This window comes from Symsagittifera roscoffensis, chromosome 9, assembly GCF_963678635.1.
Source record: "Symsagittifera roscoffensis chromosome 9, txSymRosc1.1, whole genome shotgun sequence".
Lineage (NCBI taxonomy): Eukaryota > Metazoa > Xenacoelomorpha > Acoela > Convolutidae > Symsagittifera > Symsagittifera roscoffensis.
The window spans coordinates 52745375-52766621 of NC_087070.1; the positions used below are offsets into that span (position 1 = coordinate 52745375).

Below are 21247 nucleotides of genomic sequence, written 5' to 3' on the forward strand. Positions count from 1 at the left end.
TTAATAAGAAGAAATTTTTTCCTAAGCTAAGTCGCAAACAAGTGCTCATTTGGTGGAACTTTTAGTATAATTCAAATTAATCACAGTTAATCCTCTTTGAGCATAGGCAATTTAATAGCATATGTTGCTGCTTTATTTTTGGCTAGTGTTAGATCCTGTTTGAATAGCAAACAGTTATTATGAAAATAGGTGGGGTTCGTTGTTTTTTTTTTGTGACGCTTTGCACTTTTCGCAGAAACATCCATTTTTTCTCACAAGCTAGTGTATCGTTTTTCAAAAAATGTCGCAATGAATAAACCGGCTGCTTTTATGTGTGCCTGCAATTTTCGCTAGTCTCTTTTCATTTTACCCCACGTACTCGGCCTTCGAAAATTTCAGATTATTAAATGCTCAAACCTGAGATGAAGGTTAAAACCGAAAGAAAAAAGCATGGGGATCTCCTTTTCTCCAGCGGTCGCTCCCACAATTTGGTAGAAAAATGTTATGGCCTCAAACAAGCCCACTTTTAAATTTTTTGATTAATTTTTAAAACGTTTCTCAAACACTAACCTGCCACATCAGAGATTAAGGGTTTAACCGAAACATAAACCAATTTCACGAATTTTGCAAGCGCAAGCGACTATGCCCTGCCTTTTGAAAAAAGTTTGGCCCTATGAAACATCCAATTTTAAAAATTTTGCTCGTTTTTTCGAAAATTCTCTTTTTCTTCAAAAACTAACTTGCTGATTCTGAAATTGATTACTTATTCGATCTAACATAGTGCTTAGATTTTCCCTGTCTGATATGTTGCAAAAAATTTTTTGGAAAGCCGATATGCATTTCGGAAAAATCCAATTTTTGAAAATTTTACCGTTTTTTTAGTTCTTGAAAACTACTAGATAAATCTGATATTAAAGGTTCAATCTAAAAAATCAGATTGCAGAGGTTTTGAGTCTAAAATCAGTGTAGGCGAAGCAGAGGCTATTCTTATGCTTTACAGAAGAAAAGTTTATGGATTTACAAAAAATCGGTTTTTTTTATTTTCTGATAATTTGGAATCTTTTTCTTTTGTTTTCGAAATTTCACAGCCAATTCTTAGATAAAAAATTTAATTGAACAACCTAGTAGTTGTTTACTTCTTAAATAAACAGCGAATCCGTTAATCAAGCAGAGAATGTACTAGGGCTTCGCGTAAAGTCGATATTCAAATTTAATGTTCAATTTAGATTCAAATTTAGTTTTAATTTTTTGGCTCGAATTTTTTGCTGCTTTTTGGGTGACTAGTGTTAGTGAAACTACAACTGGTCGTGCAGCAGATATGAGGAAGTGATACTCCCAATCTCAAATTTGATATTCTGAAGGTGTATTTTAAGTTTCTGAATGTCTATTCTAAATTTTTTTCTTTTTTCTTTATTTCACTTTGCTTTGTCTGTTTAGAGCTCATTTTTGCATTTTCCTCGCTCGTGTTTGCAAAGCGCAGCTTTGTCTTTGTGCTTAAATTTTGAAAAGATTTTTTTTGCCATAAATTTTTGCTAAGTTATCGGGTTTGAAAATTTTTGGGGGTCACGGCATACCAATCTTTACGTGCAGTCAAACTCAATCGAAACTAATTGATGGGTTAAAATAATAAAACTAGATACGATTTACAGAGGCTGGAAACTGGGTTGAGGTAAATCCTTGCTTTTAGATTTGTATTCTTATTTTGTTTTGGAGGCGTTACAGTTTAATGGGGAGAAATTGCCATTTGCTACATGCACTTAATTTCAAATCGGGAACTTACTTCAATTTATAAAATACAATTTACCCACCATAAACTGTTGAAATCTCCAAAAACAAATGAGATAATTAATCTCAGAGCAGGTATCTACTTCATGTTAAATCAATCTACTACCTGACTGAAAACCAGCAATTGCGGGCATGAAAAATGTTTTATTATAGGTCCTGATTCAGCCTGAAGCTTTATCTTCTACTCAATCTAACAAGTCCCCAAGTAGGGAAAGTCTTTTTTGTGTCCGGCGTTCAGCCTGGAGGTGAAGAAAACGCATTAGCGTTGCTAATTTAAATCGAATGTCTTGCTCGGCTTTTTAAAAAAAATTCTGTATTAAAAAACCTTTAGTATGAAAAATGTGGATTAAGTTTTTTAGTTTTATTTTTTTTGAGACGTTTTCAAATAAATCTTTTTTCTTGCCAAAATTTAGTTCTTTTCAATTTTTTTTCTACCGACTTTCAGAAAAAGGATTTCAATGGAAAGACCTTCTACTGTCTTCTAAGCCTGCTTGCTTACTCAAGTAGTCTATGTTTTCTTTAACCTTCTGCCAACAGCCGTCGAAAATCCGTTTGAGACAATTTAACCCGTATTTTTGATTTTTTTTTCAATTTCTGTCCAAAATCTGAAAGTGTGGATTCAATAGAGATAAGAGGTGGTTGGAAGCTCGCCTTGATGAGTGGCCACTCACAAGTTTTCTTACACAAAAAGTATTCGTCCTCGGAAAATTTTAGTTTTTGACTTTTTGACCGATATTTACACTTTTTGAATTTTATCAAAAACAACCGTCCCATATCTTAGATTTTGGCTTGAATAATGTTCTCATTTGTCCAAAAAAAATCTTTTTAATATGTATATTGCAGAATACGTTCTCTGATTTATTCAGCGGCCTTACCTCTTAACATTGAACCAAATAATGTTCTCTGTCTGTCATCATTTGCGTTCTGATTGTCACCTGGCCTGGTGCCTAAGAAGCATGCTATCTTTTTTCTATAATATTGTGAAAATCTCTAGCGTCCTCATTTGAATCTAATCCTGTAAATTGTTCTAGGGTTAAATCCGGTTGTGATAACGCGTTTGCCATTTGGAATTTTCGTAAACATTTATGTTGACTTAGTTGTTTATCTGCTTATGTTTATTCGTATAATCATATAAAAAGTTATATTTATTTGTTTATTTTTTGTAATTTTGTTGGTATATTCACTTTTTTCATCTCGTTTCAGATGTTTATCGGGTTGATGAAAATAGTTTTTCTCTAGATGTAAGATTTGTGCTACGAGGATTATATTGTTGTCAACAAATTGAGTCTAATTCGGGCTATGACTGCTGAAAATGATAAATATTTCGTGTCTGATTTCGTTAGTGTGTTATGATAATAAACTAATACAATAATTTACAGTCTTAGCAATGTACTATCTACTTCCAGGTTTTGGTCGTAATTTTTAAGTGTTAACATCAAATTTATTTCAAGTTGACATGAATTTTTTGAAATCAAATTTGAGTTATTTCTAGTTTTAAATAACTTTTTATAGACTACCTGTTTTTAAATTTGATTTAAGTTAATTAGTTTTTAGTTTTGCTTAACTTTTTTGAAAATAATTGTGGTTAATTTGACAAAAATCGGATTAATTTTAGCTAAAATCTGATTTTGTTTCACTTGATTGAGATTCGTCCGAGCAAACTTGGCTTAATTTTAGCAGAAATCAGCTTTTATTCACTAAAAGGAGGGTTAATTTGACATAAATTGGATGAAGTTTGTAACTTAGGTCTTTTTTAGTAGCAATAAATGAGCCTAAACTGACAATAATTTGGTTATTTTTTATGTTAATTTAGTTTTCGCTTACGTTGTGTCAGCTTAGTTTGTGAGTTTAATTTGATAAATTTTGAGCCTATTTTTGAGCCTATTTTTACCGAATTTGGATCAGTTTTAGAATAAATTGGTTTTTGGTTACTTTGATTGAGCTTATTTTGTCTAAATTTATTTTTTTTCTTTTTTATGTTCCTTTCTAACATGGGAGATATTTTCTTCAAAATTGGGTTATTTTTCATTCAATTTACTTTTAATTAACTATATGGAATCAATTTTTATCAGTTTCGAGTGAAATCTTAAGCACTATTCAAAACCTAAATTAGCGTTCATTCTCTTAGTTTGGCGTCATATTATCAAATGTGATAAACTTCAGTATAATTGGACTTTATCTATCTCAATTGGGCTTGTTTCGGTTTTTTTTTAGAAATTTCGTCACTATTCTTGAAAACTACTAGATAAATCTGATATTAAGGCTTCAATCTAAAAAATGAGATTGCAGAGATTTTGAGTCTAAAATCAGGCTAGGCCAAGCAGAGGCTATTATTATGCTTTACAGGAGAAAAGTTTATGGATTTACAAAAAATCAGTTTTTTGATTTTCTGATAGTTTTTTGGAATCTTTTTCTTTTGTTTTCGAAATTTCACAGCCAATTCCTAGATAAAAAATTCAATTGAACAAGCAAGTAGTTGTTTACTCCTTAAATAAACAGTGAATCCGCTACTCAAGCAGAGAATTTACTAGGGCTTCGCGTAAAGTAGAAGAATGAATTTTAATTTTCAATTTAGATTCAAATTTAGTTTTACTTTTTTGGCTCGAATGTTTTGCTGCTTTTTGGGTGACTAGTGTTAGTGAAACTACAACTGGTCGTGCAGCAGATGTGAAGAAGTGATACTCCCAACCTCAAATTTGATATTCTAAAGGTGTATTTTAAGAGTCTGAAGGTTTATTCTAAATACTTTTCGTTTTATTTCTGATTTCACTTTTTTTTGTCTGTTTAGAGCTCATTTTTGCATTTTTCTCGCTCGTGTTTGCGAAGCGCAGCTTCGTCTTTGTGCTTAAACTTTGAAAACATTTTTTTTGCCATAAAATTTTGCTAAGTTATCGAGTTTGAAAATTTTTGGGGGTCACGGCATACCAACCTTTACGTGCAGTCAAACTCAATCGAAACTAATTGATGGGTTAAAATAATGAAACTAGATACAATTTATATTTTTAGATTTGTATTCTTATTTTGTTTTGGAGGCGTTACAGTTTAAGGGGGAGAAATTGCCATTTGCTACATGCACATAATTTCCAAACGCGAACACAAATGAGATAACTGATCTCAGAGCAAGTTCATGTTATATCAATCTGCTACCTGACTGAAAACCAGCAATTGCGGGCATGAAAAATATTTTATTATAGGTCCTGATTCAGCCTGAAGCTTTATCTTCTACTCAATCTAACAAGTTCCCAGGTAGGGAAAGTCTTTTTTGTGTCCGGCATTCAGCCTGGAGGTGAAGAAAACGCATTAGCCTTGCTAATTTAAATCGAATGTCTTGCTCGGCTCGTTTTTTTTTAAATTCTAAATTAAAAAAAAATTAGTATGAACAATGTGGATTAAGTTTTTTTGTTTTATTTTTTTTGAGACGTTTCAAATAAATCTTTTTTTTCGCCAAAATTCACCTCTTTTCAAAAATATTTCTACCAATTTTCAGAAAAAGGATTTCAATGGAAAGACCTTCTACTGTCTTCTAAGCCTGCCTGCTTACTCAAATAGTCTATGTTTTCTTTAACCTTCTGCCAATAGCCGTCGAAAACCCTTGAGACAATTTGACCCGTATTTTTGACTTTTTTTTCATTTCCGTCCCAAATCTGAAAGTGTGGATTCAATAGAGATAAGAGGTGGTTGGAAGCTCGCCTCCATAAGTGGCCACTCACAAGTTTTCTTACCCAAAAAGTATTCGTCCTCGGGAAATTCAAGTTCTTGATTTTTTGACCGATAGTTACACTTTTTGAATTTTATCAAAAACAACCGTCCCATATCTTAGATTTTGGCTTGAATTATGTTCTCATTTGTCCAAGAAAAATCTTTTTAATTTGTGTATTGCAGGAATACCTTCTCAACCAATTTGAACTGTTCAAGGTAGTTTTATAAAAGACCACCCACAGAAACGCAAAAGAACGAAATGTTTGGGTTTTGTAAATAGAACATAATCACTCGCATGGTCAAATTAAAATGTTATCAGTTTAAAAATAGAAAACAAAGTGTGTGAATCACCCAAGCTTTGAATAGTCGTAATTTTTAAGTGTTAACATCAAGTTTATTTTCAGTTGACATAAATTTTTTTAATCAAGTTTGAGTTATTTCTAGTTTTAAATAATTTTTCATAGATTACATGTTTTTAAATTTGATTTAAGTTAATTAGTTTTTAGCTTTGCTTAACTTTTTGAAAACAATTGTGATTAATTTGACAGAAACTGGATTAATTTGAGCTAAAATCTGATTTTGTTTCACTTGATTGAGATTCGTCTGAGCAAACTTGGCTTAATTTTAGCAGAAATCAGTTTTTTCCACTAAAAGGAGGTTTAATTTGACATAAATTGGATGAAGTTTATAAGTTAGATCTTTTTTAGTAGCAAAAAATGAGCCTAAATTGACAATGATTTGGTTAATTTTAAGTTAATTTAGTTTTTATTTACGTTGTGTCAGCTTACTTTGTGAGTTTAATTTGAAAAATTTTGTACTACTTTTAGATGAAATGAGTTTTAGCTAACTTTATTGAGCCTATTTTTACTGAATTTGGATCAGTTTTAGAATAAATTTGATTTTGGTTACTTTGAATGAGCTTATTTTGTCTAAATTTGGTTTATTTTTTTCCTTTTTATGTTTCTTTCTAACATGGGATATAATTTCATCAAAATTGGGTTATTTTTCAATCAATTTACTTTTATTTAACTAAAAGGATTCGATTTTTATCAATTTCGAGTGAAATCTTAAGCACTATTCAAAACCTAAATTAGCTTTCATTCTCTTAGTTTGGCGTCCTATTATCATATGTAATAAATTTCAGTATAACTGGACTTTATCTATCTCAATTGGGCTTGTTTCGCCCAATTTTGGGTAAATTATGGACAATTTGGAAGTTTTTTTACCTGTTTTATGTTCATTTTGACCAAGTTTTTGCCAAATTTTATTTACCCTCAATGTTTTTCTGCCTTTAGTGGTCCGAGTTTGATCAAAATTGAGTAAATTATAGTTAAATTAGAATTTTTCCCAAATTAACTTCAAGTTGGAAAATTTACGATAAATTGGATGTTTATTGTTCTTAATCATGCTTATTTTGGATAAAACTGGGTAAATTTTAGGTTTTTATTCGGAGTTGAACTGCCTTAATTTGCCTTATTAAGACCGAAATTAGGAAAAAATAAGATCAATTAGAAGTTTATTTTTTTTATTTAGGCTTATTTTGACTAAAATTGAGCAAGTTTCATATGATTTGTGGGTTTATTTATCTTAATTGGCCTTGTTTGGACCGAAAGTGGATGAATTTCAGATTAATTGGGAGTTAACATATCTAATTGCTTTTTTTGGCCAAATTCAGGTGAATTTTGGATCAGTTGGGAGTTTACCTAATTTAAAGTGCTTTTTGTTGACCGAATTTGGTCGAGTTTCAAAATAATTGTGAGTATACGCATCGTACTAATTCTTATTTTGACTGAAGTTGGGTACATTTTAGATTACTTAGGATTTTGTTTATCCTAAAAAGCTAATCTTCGACCTACATTGTGTGAATTGTTGGTTAGTCGGGAGATTACTTATCCTAATTGTCCTTTTTTGACCAACTTTGAGCAAGTTATCTTTTTTCTGGAGAGTTTTATCTATCATAATCGGGCTTTTTAAAAAAATGGATGAATTTTAATTCAATTTTCACTAAATTAACTTATAGTAGTCTGGTTATATGGTAAATTTAATTTAAATTTAGCTTAACTTCAAAGAACTTCACTCAATTAAGGTCGTCAAAAAAAGTTTGTCGGAAAAAAACACACTTGATAGCTTCTGCCCTATTGGGTGTAGATAATTCATTTCCAATTTTGGGCCCAAAATTCCTTTTTCAATGAAAAAATTAAGTTTAGAGTTAAATTAAGTTGTGCTACAGGATAAAACTCACAAATGTAAAAATCGATTAAAAGCACAACTGTACCAGGAAAAGTTGAGATTGAATTTCATTTTAGAACAGGTTTGATTATGCAAATCATAGGAGAAATCTTTTTTGTGAATCCTTTAGAGTAAACTTAGGTTGCACACAGGACCTCTTAACTCCGTTTTCAGAAGAAGTTTAAAGGTTTAATAAGTTTTTCGAGCCTTTTCTGAATATCTGATTAAATGATAAAAATGTAGATACTTCGGTTAACTTATTTTATAAAGCTATCTTGGTTAAAAGGATCGTTAGAATGTCAAAACCTTTTTTTATACTAGTTGGTTTGGTCGAGAACGTTTCCTTTTTTTGATTACATAGTATTTATACTTAAAAAAAGTTGAATTCTCATGAGATAAAGTTAGCAGAGAGCTGTCATAGACTGATGAGCAATAGAGAAAGTTTTGATACTATTAACCCTATCAGGAACTGTCTGTCAATAGGGTGATCAATTGAAATGCGGGGCCTAAATTACGGACCTATAACTTCTGTCTCTAACTTTTTGGAGTTGGAAATTGACTAACAGAAACTCACATCTTAGTTTTTTGCATTAGCTAAATTTGGTTTTTTTGTTTTTCAGACATTAATGTTTCAAGGGGTAGTTCTCCGCTTAATTGCCACCAGTTTTACTAAGATGAGGTCAATTGATAGATCCTTCTGTTTCTTTTTGTAACAAACTTAAAGCATAAGTATCATACTAGATATTATCATAGGTCTGTTCCTATAGTTAAAATGATTTTCATTTTGAGAGATAAATTAAAAGTATTGAATAAACAATTATAAATGAGTTATAAATGGAATAACAACGGTCTTTAGTACCAAAATAGGTTTAGGGTGTTTGGATTAAGTTATATAAATTTAATTTAAAGGAAAACGTTAGACCCTTACCTCTGTCAGTTCTGAAACGTTATCTTTTTTCAAAATTTAATTTTTTAAACAGGAAAATTAGTGGTAAATAAAAAGGAAAATATATCAACGCGACTGAGTGAGTAGGGAAAACGAAAATTCTAAAGATTCAGGTTGATTTATTTCACTGGCTGAGAAAAATCCGCACCTGCAGTATAGACTTCAATCTTCTTTTTTCTCTTTTTTCATACTCTTAATGAAAATGACATTTGCAACTTTTTGATTTTTTTTAGCAGCAAAAAATAATATTTCAAAAGATCAAGGCAATTTATCAGGTTTGCACCTGCGTTAACTAAATACAAATTTGAAGTCCTCTGTTAGAATTGCAAGTAGACCGGGGTTTTGTTGCCGCGCTGTCTGTTTTTCAAGGTATGACAGTAAACCAGTCAGTCTAACTGGCGACATACTTGTTTTCAATATCCAAGCTAAAAGCAACAGAAAAATTTGAGTCCGATCTTGAAAGAATTGTTTAAAATTAAGGTATTTAGAAAGTTAGAAAACTAATTTAAACCTTAAGTTAGTGTCTTTTTTGCAATACTACAAAATTAGCTTTACTCGTAGTTTCTTTTCAGGCCGAAGATCAGCACGAAAAAACAATTGTTATAATTTTGTTTCCAATTTCTTCTATTATTTTTATGGCCGAGATTGAAATGAAATGTCGTGTTTGTTGTTGCTTAAACCCTCATGAAAATAGAACTGAAACGAGTTGCTAAAATTTGAATGGAAATTGAATTAGAATTAGGTGAAATTTTTTAATCTACATTCTTGTATCAAAGCAAATCGATTTTAAATCGATTCAAACCGTTTTTTTTTCGTGTATAAATCGATTTCAATCGTCAACATTTCTTGTCAGCACGGGCAAAGACTCTTAAAAGTTTGAGAGATACTCCTTTGCATCTACTTTTCTTGGGCTTTTACGCATAAAAATTGTTTTCAATTGAAGTAAGGCAATTTAAACCACTATTTGCTCTTTATTATTCTGCAGGATCTACCCTTACATTACTGCAAATGCGACTCTGGACGAGACGGACGTTCTGATGAGTTTCGACAGTGAGACGACTCGGGAAAGGCGACAAGTCACGTGCTACACCAGTAAGAATTAAATCAGTTACATACACCAAGTATTTTCCACATCTTTATATATTTATACTCATGCGTGCCTATGATTTAGTCGGAGGCGCCTTTTCGAGACGACTGACAAATTTTCAGTCGATCAAACTTTTGAAGTCTGAATTGCTCTGAAACGCCAGAGTCTATAATAATTTAGCAATACTTTGATAGTATACAGTCACGGGGGGAGTGGTAGTTAAAGATACTTTGAAAAAACATTTCGACTCAAGAAAAATCGGTCACTTTAAAACTTGTTGAAATTAACATTTCGCTTGTGGTTTTGACCGCTCTTTTTATCTAAAAAAGTTTACCCAATGTGAAAAAACTTGATCAAGATGTGTTTTTTTCCACTGTGATATCTTAAAAATGAAATCCCACATAATTAAAATATATGTGCTTCGATAACACTTGAAAAGTTACGGAAAAAAGCCGGAAAAAACTACATAGGCAAAATGACAAGTTTTTCTTCCACTGCATTTGAATTTGCCACGACAATCAGCAGGGGCGGATCTAGGATTTTCTCGAGGGGGGGGGCTATTTTCAACAATTTTTCGAAAAACTTGACGACCTTTTTATTTCTTTAAGTCGACCAAATTGATTTTCCGAGCTTTTCTATAGCACTAAAAAAGACTCTGTTTTAGCCAAATTTTTGAAAAAAAAACCAGGTCAAAAAGCCGTTTTTGGGCACTTTTTGGAAAGTTTTGACGAAAAAAACCGCGTTTTTTTTGGCGCGCGCTCCCCTCAAAAATAGTATATATTGATGCCTTTAGAAAAAATTTAGTGTCGGTTGGCCAAAAATACATTTCTCAAAAATTACCAAAGGGGTCAAACTTTTTTTCACACTATGTTATCTGAAACGACTCTTTTTGTGAAACGAATAGATTTATTCTCTCATGAATAACTGGTACCCGAACCTTCTTGTTGTTTTGATTGTTTTTTATTGATCGGTCGTTCGATGTTTCTAAGCTGTATCGGTATAATCATGACCTGTGTGAACTGATTGAACGACCGGCTGATTGATTGGCTGATTGGTTGATTGATTGGCTGATTGGTTGGTTGATTGATTGCAGGGCCCTCTCCGATCACGATCCAGAGTATAGTGCCGGGGGAGAGTGACCCGACGACTGAGATCCGAGTGGATTACTCCCAGCCAGACAGCGGACTCACATACACCGCCACGCTGTAAGTCCAACTGAGACCTTAAAAACTATACAAGTTCTTTCAAAGTCGCGAAGCGGGTTTCTCAATCTCCAAACTTGCAATAAAAAATTTGCCTGGAAAATATTGTTATTTTTTTCTACTTTTCTATGCATGTTTCTCTGGTTGGGTCTTTTTGCGCTTCTTGTACAGAAACCGGTTACTCTAGTTATGTTTTTGTCGGTAAATATATGTTCAGCTACATACAGCATTGCATGAAGTTTTCTTACCACTCTTTTCGCTATATCCAAAGTTGCGTTTTGAACTAAAGGATGCATGAATGACTATGTTTTACCGTTAAAGCGTGACTGAATTGTCCGAGTCTCCCTTTCCTGACACGACAATCGAGAAGAACGAGACTCTGGACTTCGTCACCATCGACAGTCTGGTGCCTGGACAGGCGTACAATGTGACCATGCGCTCTTTCTGGCAGCCGCCAGACACCAGCCTCACAATCTACAGTCTCCCCGCCCCCTACCAATACACACCTGATTACGTCACTCTAACTGGAAATGGACAGACTGATCAGTATGACCCGATGTATGGATGTACAGGTAGAAAATCTCGCAATTCACTACAGTTTAATGCCCCACTAATATGCAAAGAAAACGAGTAATAATGTAATTGTATAAAAAAAGCTCTCCAATTATGAGTTTTTTACTCAATTTTAGTTTGTTTTTGACACAGTAAAATTTAAATTATCTGCCGCCAGTGGTTAGGTCATACATGTAAATGCATACAGGGACAGTAGCCAAGCGTATACATGGTGCGTCCCGGCGGGTTCGGAGCCGGTTCGAATCCCGACTAGGTCATTTCCTTTCTAGAACTCGAATGTGCACCGAACCTGATGGGATGCCCCGTAACCAGGTTCGGTCCCCCCAAAACCGATTTTAACCATCTTTTCGCTCTAATTTGGTTCAGCCTTGATTAAGGCTGACCTTTAAAAAGAGCAATTTGTCTCAAGGACAAATACTGGCCATTTTTGCAGCTTGCTTTGATTTATGCAGTTTTTGTGGCCGATGTTACCGATGATAAAGTTTGTTAAAATTATCGTTATATTTTCAAATTTCCGTTATATTTCCGGAGTTATTTTGCCGAGAAAATACTCATTAATTAAATTGTTTAAAAACCGTTTTTTATATAATCTTGGAGATTGACGCGCACATTTTGGCGCCCCACAAGGGACACGACAGTTTCGCCGACACCAGTGCAAATAGAGTTTGAAGTTGTTCAGTTGGCAGAAGAGTCGGCAAAAAATTGTCTCGATTTGTACGAAAATATCAGCTAACAGAGGGCCGAAAGTGGGCGTTTGGCCGAAAGTGGGCGTTTTGCCGAAAGTGGGCGTTCGGCCTAAAATATCAGACTCAGATACCAGTTGGCCGAAAGTGGGCCTTTGGCCGAAAATATCAGAAAGCAGTTTGGCCGAAAGTGGGCGTTTGGCCTAAAATATCAGATACCAGTTGGCCGAAAGTAGGCGTTTGGCCGAAAGTATCAGATAGCAGTTGGCCGAAAGTGGGCATTTGGCCGAAAGTGCACGTTTGGCCGAAAGTAAGCATAGCGTACCCAGTTGACCGACAGACGACATAGCAGACGGACGAAAAAGCAGACTGACTAGTGGAAGAGAGCCCTGTTCAGGTGTCCTGATTGTTGACTTTTGGTCAAAGTGGAGCTGTAATTTTCTCGACACCCGAAGTTTTTGGTTTTTCCCGGTGACGCCAATCTCCAAAACCGTCAAAAACTGTAAGACTAGTCTAATCTTTACAAACCATTCTTTGCAATAAAATTACGTACGATGTGTTATTGTGTATCCCAACTCAAAGCAAGCTACAAGTGGTAATTTTTTCTCGATACCAAAAATTTTTGGATATTTGTGAACAGAATATTAATCCGTGAAATCGGATCAAAGACAAGGGGTACTAGACTAGTTTTTTGGATTGGTTTACGACTCGAACCTGCTGACCAAAATTTTCCGAAAAATTTGTGGGAAAAAAGTAAAAATTTCCAAAAAAAAAAATCGTCGAAACGTCCCCATAATTCTGCGAAACTGTGCTGTAACATGACACCAACCTTATGGTAAGTGGTCTGGTAGCGAAATATCAGGCAAATTAAGTTGAGTTTTTTCATCCTCAGGTTTTTTCCGCGTGTGTTGTTGGAACTTAACCGATTTGCCTGATTCTCCAACCCCATTGGTAAACTTAAGGTTTACAACGACTTGATACCTGTTTGCATCCGTTCGCTTTTCAAAACATTCGTTTCGCAACGACTGACTAAGTGGTCCGGGACGGTAAAATTAAGCAAGTTAAGTTGTTGTCTTTCATCCTCAGGTTTGCTCCGCGTGTGTTGTTGGTTTTCAACCGACTTGCTTAATTCCCAAACCTCTTGGTAATTCGTCGAGCTACTAGCCGATTAGTAGTGACGCACCGCCGTACGACCGTTCAACAAATTTCGTACGCCGTAACATCATCCTAAGTGGTCAGGGAGGTGATATTAAGTAAGTTAAGTTGGTTTTATTCATCCTCAGGTTTACTCCGTGTGTGTTGTTTGATATCAACCGACTTACTTAATCCCCAGCCTCATTGGTAACTTTACTCACCAAAAACCGTTCCGAATCGCCCCGCAAACGCCCGATAACCGTTAAGTATAGTTTGAGTTAAGTATAGACCCTAGAGCCATGGATGAGAACTTTCAGAAGAGGGTTCAAAGGTTATTTGCGAAGCGAACCAAGCTTGAAAATGAACTGTACAAGTGCCATGAAATTATAATTGAGAACATTGAAAGTCAGAGTCGCTCATCAAAGATTGACACTCAGATTCAGAATTGCAAGAGCCTGATAGAGACTGCAGTTGAAATAAATGAGGAATTGATTAAGTTAGCTTCTAAAAGTGTTGATCCTGATAAATTGATACCAGCGCAGGATATGTGGCTTCATACGGTTACATCAAGAAACGATACAGTTTTACAGAAGGCTGCATCATATAAAACTGGCTTAAACGTTGAACCTGAGGAAACAGAGCTTGACAATGTTTCAGAATCGTTAAGTACGATCGTAACAACACAACCACAAGATTCACATGAAGCAGATGCGCGCTCTAAGGTGTCGCGGTACAGTAGTCGACATCATAAATCAGGTTCGCATAAATCCAGTCGCTATACCGTCGCGCAGTCAAAAACATCAACTGAGAAGAGGCGAGATTTGGTGGTTTTGAAGAAGCAGCAGGAGGAACTTGAGAGACAAGCAAAGGTGTCATTGAAGTTGAAAGCGCAGCAAAATAAAATAAAAGAACAGCAAGGTAATTTAGAGTTGGAAGAACTAGCTGAGGTACACCGCAAGAAACTGGCTGAAATTGAGTTAAAGGAATTCGAGTTGGAAGAAGAGCTTTCTGCAGCAAGTGAGAAGATAGGAAATGCTAGCGTAACACATGTTGACCCACAACGTACTGAACAATGGGTAGAAAACGTTGTCACTGAGCAAGAGCAGGCCGAAGTTGTTGCAAGCTCAGAGCAAAGTCATCCAGTAGTCGAGAGTTCCACTTTGATTGCTACTGATGTTTTGCAAGGGGTTGGTGCCGTCGTCTGCGGGGGTGCCGTCGTCAACGCTGGTCAAACCACATACAGTGAACCGGGAGGCCACAATAGGAATCGAATTCAGGCTCAGAGATCAAGTTGCGTCCAATCGCGTCTGTCATTGCACTCAATCGAGAACCCATCTAGTTTACCACAGTTCATTGCCTCCAGCTCAAACTTTGTTACTCCACACTTAGCTTCAACACCTCATGCTGAAGTTTCGCAAAATCACAATCTGATACCACAAGCAAGTGGTAGCATTCCCGCTTCAATGCCCTTTGGTAATCCCACCATTAATGTGGCACCGCCTTCTGTGTCGACCGTTACTAATCCAGTTTCGCTTCCGGCGGGTCAACCTTTTGTTCCTCCATTAACCGTTCCGATTCCCATTTCGCTTCCGATTATTCAACCATTTGTCCCGTCAACCGTTCCTATTCCCTCTTTGCTTCCGGTCAGTCAGCCACATTCCGGCCCCGTTTCAACTGGATATCAGGCGCCTGCAGCGCCATCCCATCAACCTATAAATGTTCCAAACAACCCAACAAGTTTCTCAAGTGAACACTATAACCCGTATAGCAGTTTGTGGAGACCTGCCGCGACTGCGCAAACGATGCCAGTTCCTCAATACTGCGCACCGCCCTCAAACGTTTTCTCAGTGACAACTCCTGTTGTTCCACCAAACACCGTAGTTCCTTATACAAGTTTTGGGACTGTTTATTACACCCAGCCGCAAACTCATCCAGTTGTTGAAACAGCGCATCAAGGTTATCCACCTACATATCCTGCGCCCACTACGGGCCCGTCTTACGTGCCTAATAGCGACGAACAACCCATCTCGGCGAGAGAGTTAGCAGACATCATTCTGCATAGCCGCAAAGACCGTCTACCGGAGTTGAAATTGGAAGTGTTTGATGGAGAACCACTTAACTGGTATGAATGGTTCGGGCAGTTCCAAGCAACAGTTGATTCGGCTATGCTAACTGATGATGAAAAACTCAAATATCTGAAAACACACGTTAAAGACAAAGCCAAGAGTGCAATTGCGGAATACGGCTACAGTGGAGTGTTGTATAAGGATGCTCTAGCAACTCTCCAGAGAAAGTTTGGGCAACCTCATGTTGTAGTTGGTGCACATTTGGATAAGATGAAGAATTTTCCCGCATTGAAGATGCACAACTCTGTCCATGTTATAAGTTTTTCTGCGGTGATTTCTGGGCTCGTAGCTGTTTTTAGGTCTTTGTCGTTCAATGACGACTTGAAAAGTGTGAACCTATTAAATCAAGCCGTCAGTAAGCTTCCTCCAAATCTAAAAGAAGCATGGTCCATGCATACTGTTAGACAACATTGGCAGCGATTAACATTGCTAGACTTCAACGATTGGCTTAAGAATAAGGCAGAAGGCCATGAGCGATTGAAATCTTTAGTCAAAGTCGAGCAGCCAGTTAAACAAAAAGTAGTTACAAAAGTGCTTGCAGGTAACACTAAGGTAAGTTCTAAGGATGAGAAAAGTAGAGAAAAGACAAGGTTTCCTCCATGCTCGCTATGCAAAGGGCAGCATGCACTCTGGAACTGTTCCGTGTTCAAAGAGAAAAACGCAACACAAAGGGCTAAATATGTAGCAGAACAAAAGCTCTGTTTTTCTTGTTTACAAGGCAACCATACCTTCCGAAAGTGCCAAAAGGCAAGAAAATGCCCAAAACAGGACTGTGAGAGCACTCACAATGTGCTTCTTCATGGAGCCGAGAAAGTTTTCCCGCCCAAAGAGGCCGACCGATCACCATCGACTCAAACTAATACAAACACTACTTCTGCAAACAACGCAGCTTGCGTTAAACCTTGTGAGGGAACTGCAAAAGGTATTCTTCCCGTTGCGTTGGTAGATGTGTCCTCTGGTTCGGAAAATTCGAATGCACTAGCACTTTGTGACACCGGTTCCACTCATTCTTGGGTTTCCGCGGCACTCGTTGAACGTCTGAAATTAGTTGGCACGCCCGTAAATGTTACGACCGATGGTTTTAACTCAGCCAAGGTATCTAAAACTCAACGAGTTCACTTGAAAGTTTCCGCAAAGCCCAATGAAAGTGAATTTTCGTTTTCGTTTGTCGCTTTCGTTAAGCACAACATGTATATAGGACCCGATGTTATAAACGTTTCTGAATTGCAGGTCAAATACCCGCAACTAGCCCCGTTAAAGACGACTGCGTATAATTACAAAGAGATTGAGATAGTTATAGGACAGGACTTCTATCATGCGATAAGACCCCTCGAACATGTCTTCGGAGATGAACTTGACTCACCGTGCGCCGTCCGACTTCCGATAGGTTGGGTCATTAGTGGTCCGTCTCCTGATCGTTCGTCCTTAAATTCTTCTTCCTTTAACTGCGTTACGGACGATATTTCTCTGACCGACCAAATCAAAACTTGGTATGAGTTAGAGTCGTATGGTGCGTTCAAGCAAGTAGATGCCCGTTCCGCCGCAGACAAGCGTGCTTTGTCGATCCTAAAAACTGAAACCGTTCACGATGGTGAGCGTTACACTGTACCGATGCTGTGGAGTGATAATGATGTTAGCTTGCCTAACAATTATTATTCTTCATTAGCCCAATTAAAGTCGTTAGAGAAAAGATTAGATAAAGATCCGTTACTTCGCAAGAAGTATACCGAAACAATCAGAGAAGATATAAGTAAAGGATATGTCATAACCGTCAACCCGCACGATCCCAGCTCACGAGCCGAACGTGAGTGGTATCTTCCACACCATCCGGTTTTGAACCCGAACAAACCCGGCAAGGTGCGCCGTGTGCTCAATGGAGCATCCAAATTTCATGGCACTTCCTTAAATAGATCTCTCTTGGTTGGCCCGGATCTCCTTCAAAATCTTATTTTTGTACTGTTGAGGTTCCGTCAACGCAAGTACGCCGTCTCAGCGGACATAGAAGGTATGTTCTTACAAGTTGGAGTACTTGCGCGAGATCAACCGTCTCTCCGTTTTTTGTGGCGGGAGGACCCCACTTCAAGTGTGGTGGTTCACCAATACACCCGTCATATTTTTGGCGCTCGTGATTCGCCAACTTGTGCGAATTTCGCGCTACAAAAAACTGCTTCTGATAATCAAGCTGAATACCCCGAAGCCGCTTCAGCCATTGTCCAGAAGTTTTACATGGACGACTATCTTGACTCGTTCGAAAATACCGCTGACGCTCTTAGCCTAAGTAAAGACTTAGTCGCAATGCTCAAATTAGGTGGGTTTAACCTGACAAAGTTTGTTAGCAATGTACCCGAAGTTACAGCCGCTCTTAATCCGGACAACCGTGAGTCCAACCCGTCAGTTAAGGATATTTGTAAGAGTCCAGACCAATCGTCGCATGTTCTTGGTCTCAGGTGGGATCATGTAAAAGATACCCTAGTAGTAAGTAGAGGTGTTGATCGACCACTAGATAAAGCAATTACTCAACGCACCGTGTTGAGTTTTGTTTCCTCAGTTTTTGATCCAATAGGACTGGTAGCTCCATATACTGTGAAAGCGCGCCTTTTACTAAAAGACATATGGAGAATCAGTGGTCAAAAGTGGGATGATGATCTCCCAGAGGAAATTAAACAACAATTTCTAGATTGGCACTCAGGACTTCCACTATTAGGTACTCTGACGATACCTCGTAGCTACTTTACCGAACCGTTCGACCGCTGTGAACTTCACACGTTCGGTGATAGTTCGCAGGACGTTTTTTGCGCCGTATCGTTTCTCCGAGCCCGACTTGCTAAATCGCAAAAGACCGAGTTAGCTTTTGTATTTGGGAAAGCCCGTGTAGCGCCTATGAAGATGCTCTCCATTCCCAAGTTAGAGCTTCAGGCTGCTCTGCTTGCGACTCGACTCAAAGAAGAGATTTTGAAAGCGCTTACTTTCAAAGTAAGCAATGTATTCATGTGGACTGATTCTACCACCGTTCTCCAGTGGCTTAACTCGTGCAACAAACTTCCTGTGTTTGTTGGAAACCGCACTGGTGAAATCTTGGAGTCCACCACCATTGATCAATGGAATCATGTACTCAGTGGTGATAACCCAGCTGATACCGGCACACGAGGGATTTCTTCGGAAGCCCTCAAGGATAGCAGCTGGGTTAGAGGCCCTAGTATATTGAGGACATGTGATTGGCCATTCAAGCCGAACACTGACGTCATCAAAAAGATCCAATTAAAAGGCCCACTCTGTGACATTGATACATGCCTTGAGACTGCATCTACGTTTGTTGTTGATGCTTCATCTGAGAAAGCGCCGTCGATCCGTCTGTTTAAAAATTGGGATAAATTCAGCTCAATTGTAAAGTACAAACGTGTTTTAGCGTTCATGCTTCGTGTGCTACCATCGCATAAACACTTCCGTACAAAAACGCTTGAAATAACCGACCCGTCCGAGTTAGATATTGCCGAGCAGAAGCTCATTTATCTCGCTCAGTCCGAATCATTTCCTGCCGAAGTGAAAATACTTCAGTCCGATAAACTGATAACAAAGAAAAGTCGGATTGCTAAATATTCTCCGTTCATCGGCCCAGCTGGCATCCTGCGTTCAACTGGACGTATCAGCCGTCTTGTTGATACCGACTTTGATAGCAAACATCCAATAATACTGGATGGTCGACACCGAGTTGCTCATATGTTGGTTAGGCATATGCACTTTCAACATGCACATCAGGGGTTGGATTACATGCGTGCTGTAGTTCAGTTGAAATACATTGTTCTGAAGTTGCGCTGGTTACTTGGGAACATCGAAAATACTTGCATAACATGCCGTAAGCGCAAAGCAAAAACAGTTGTGCCCATTATGTCTGACCTACCGATTGAAAGACTGGGTTACAAGCAGCCTCCCTTCTCCAACACAGGTGTTGATTACTTTGGCCCGTTTCAAGTGCCAATACGCCGAAGTACCGAAAAGAGATGGGGTTTCCTTTTTACCTGCCTCACGACTCGAGCAGTTCACATCGAGTTGGTTCCATCTCTCGATACTAGTTCCTGCGTCATGGGCGTAGAGCGATTTATTGCAAGGCGAGGTACCCCCAAAACCATTCTTTCTGACAATGGCACGAATTTTGTTGGTGCTCAAAAGGAGCTCCTATCCTGTGTCCAAAATTGGAACAAAGTCGCCCCGGCCGTTTTCGTCCACAAAGGCGTTAAGTGGAAGTTTAACCCGCCCAGTGCCCCTCATCACGGTGGCGCCTGGGAGCGGCTAGTGAGAAGTGTTAAGCGAGTGTTGTACGACATATTAGGCAGCAGGAGATTAACTGAGGAAGTTCTAGGAACAACGCTCTGCCTAGTTGAACAATTACTTAACGCAAGACCGATCACTCCGGTCAGTTCCGATCCGCACGACCTAGAGGCACTCACCCCGAATCACTTCATTCTCGGTCACAGCGCAGCTAGCTTCCCGTCGTTAAGTTTCGAAGATAACTTTGATCATAAAAAGCGTTACGCCAGAGCACAATCGTACGCTAACGCAGTTTGGTCACGCTGGCTGCGTGAATATGTACCATCTCTCAACAAGAGAGCAAAGTGGCATAATGATTCGGATGTCACACTGAAAACCGGCGACTTGGTTTGGGTAGTCGAACCCGACAGCCCACGTGGGCATTACCCACTCGCCCGTATTGCTAAACTACACTACGGCAAAGACGGATGCGCGCGATCCGCCGACATAAAGACCGTTACGAGCGAACTGACCCGCCCGACCGTAAAGCTCGCTCCCGTTCTTCCTTGTTTAGGGGTGGAGGATGTTGCAGCGCAAATATAAAACAATAGTACAAATGCATATAAACGTAAATGTGCGAAAGTATAAATGCATATAAATGTAAATGCATACAGGGACAGTAGCCAAGCGTATACATGGTGCGTCCCGGCGGGTTCGGCGCCGGTTCGAATCCCGACTAGGTCATTTCCTTTCTAGAACTCGAATGTGCACCGAACCTGATGGGATGCCCCGTAACCAGGTTCGGTCCCCCCAAAACCGATTTTAACCATCTTTTCGCTCTAATTTGGTTCAGCCTTGATTAAGGCTGACCTTTAAAAAGAGCAATTTGTCTCAAGGACAAATACTGGCCATTTTTGCAGCTTGCTTTGATTTATGCAGTTTTTGTGGCCGATGTTACCGATGATAAAGTTTGTTAAAATTATCGTTATATTTTCAAATTTCCGTTATATTTCCGGAGTTATTTTGCCGAGAAAATACTCATTAATTAAATTGTTTAAAAACCGTTTTTTATATAATCTTGGAGATTGACGCGCACAAATCAATAGCTACCGAAACGGACTTTTGGAATCATCATTATGTCTTGTATGTAATGTTTTATACCCTGTAAAGACGCATATATTTTTTTACTTCGCGTGTGGTAACATCATTGTCATCCTCATTTTTCCCATTTTTGATGGCTCGAAAAATCCAAAAGTTAGAGTTGCACAATTTTTCTTTGCCGCTACAGTTGAGTTTTATAAAGATCACAACACTAAGATGGTCATATTCTCCAGAGACGGATCTAGGATTTTCTCGACGAGGGGAGGGGGGGGGGTTGGATTTTCGAAAAAAAATTCGAATTTTTTGTCGACCTTTTTTTAGGTCGACCAAATTGATTTTCAAGCTCTCCCAAAGCAGTAAACAGACCCTGTTTTGGCCAAAATTTTGCGCCGCAGGCAAAATTTTGAACAAACAGGCCAAAAAAGGCGTTTTTAGGCTGCTCACAAAATGGCTGGTCG

General features: G+C 37.8%; 1 protein-coding gene across 2 annotated transcripts in view; it reads left to right on the plus strand.

The window, feature by feature from the left end:
- Positions 1-21247, plus strand: part of LOC134854891 (uncharacterized) — a 263671-nt gene that overhangs the window by 234950 nt on the left and 7474 nt on the right. For both annotated transcript variants that reach the window (XM_063871250.1, XM_063871251.1), the window contains 3 exons: positions 9624-9730; positions 10819-10930; positions 11249-11499. In XM_063871250.1, coding sequence (XP_063727320.1) covers positions 9624-9730; positions 10819-10930; positions 11249-11499 — 470 coding nt within the window. The remainder of the gene's footprint in view (positions 1-9623; positions 9731-10818; positions 10931-11248; positions 11500-21247) is intronic.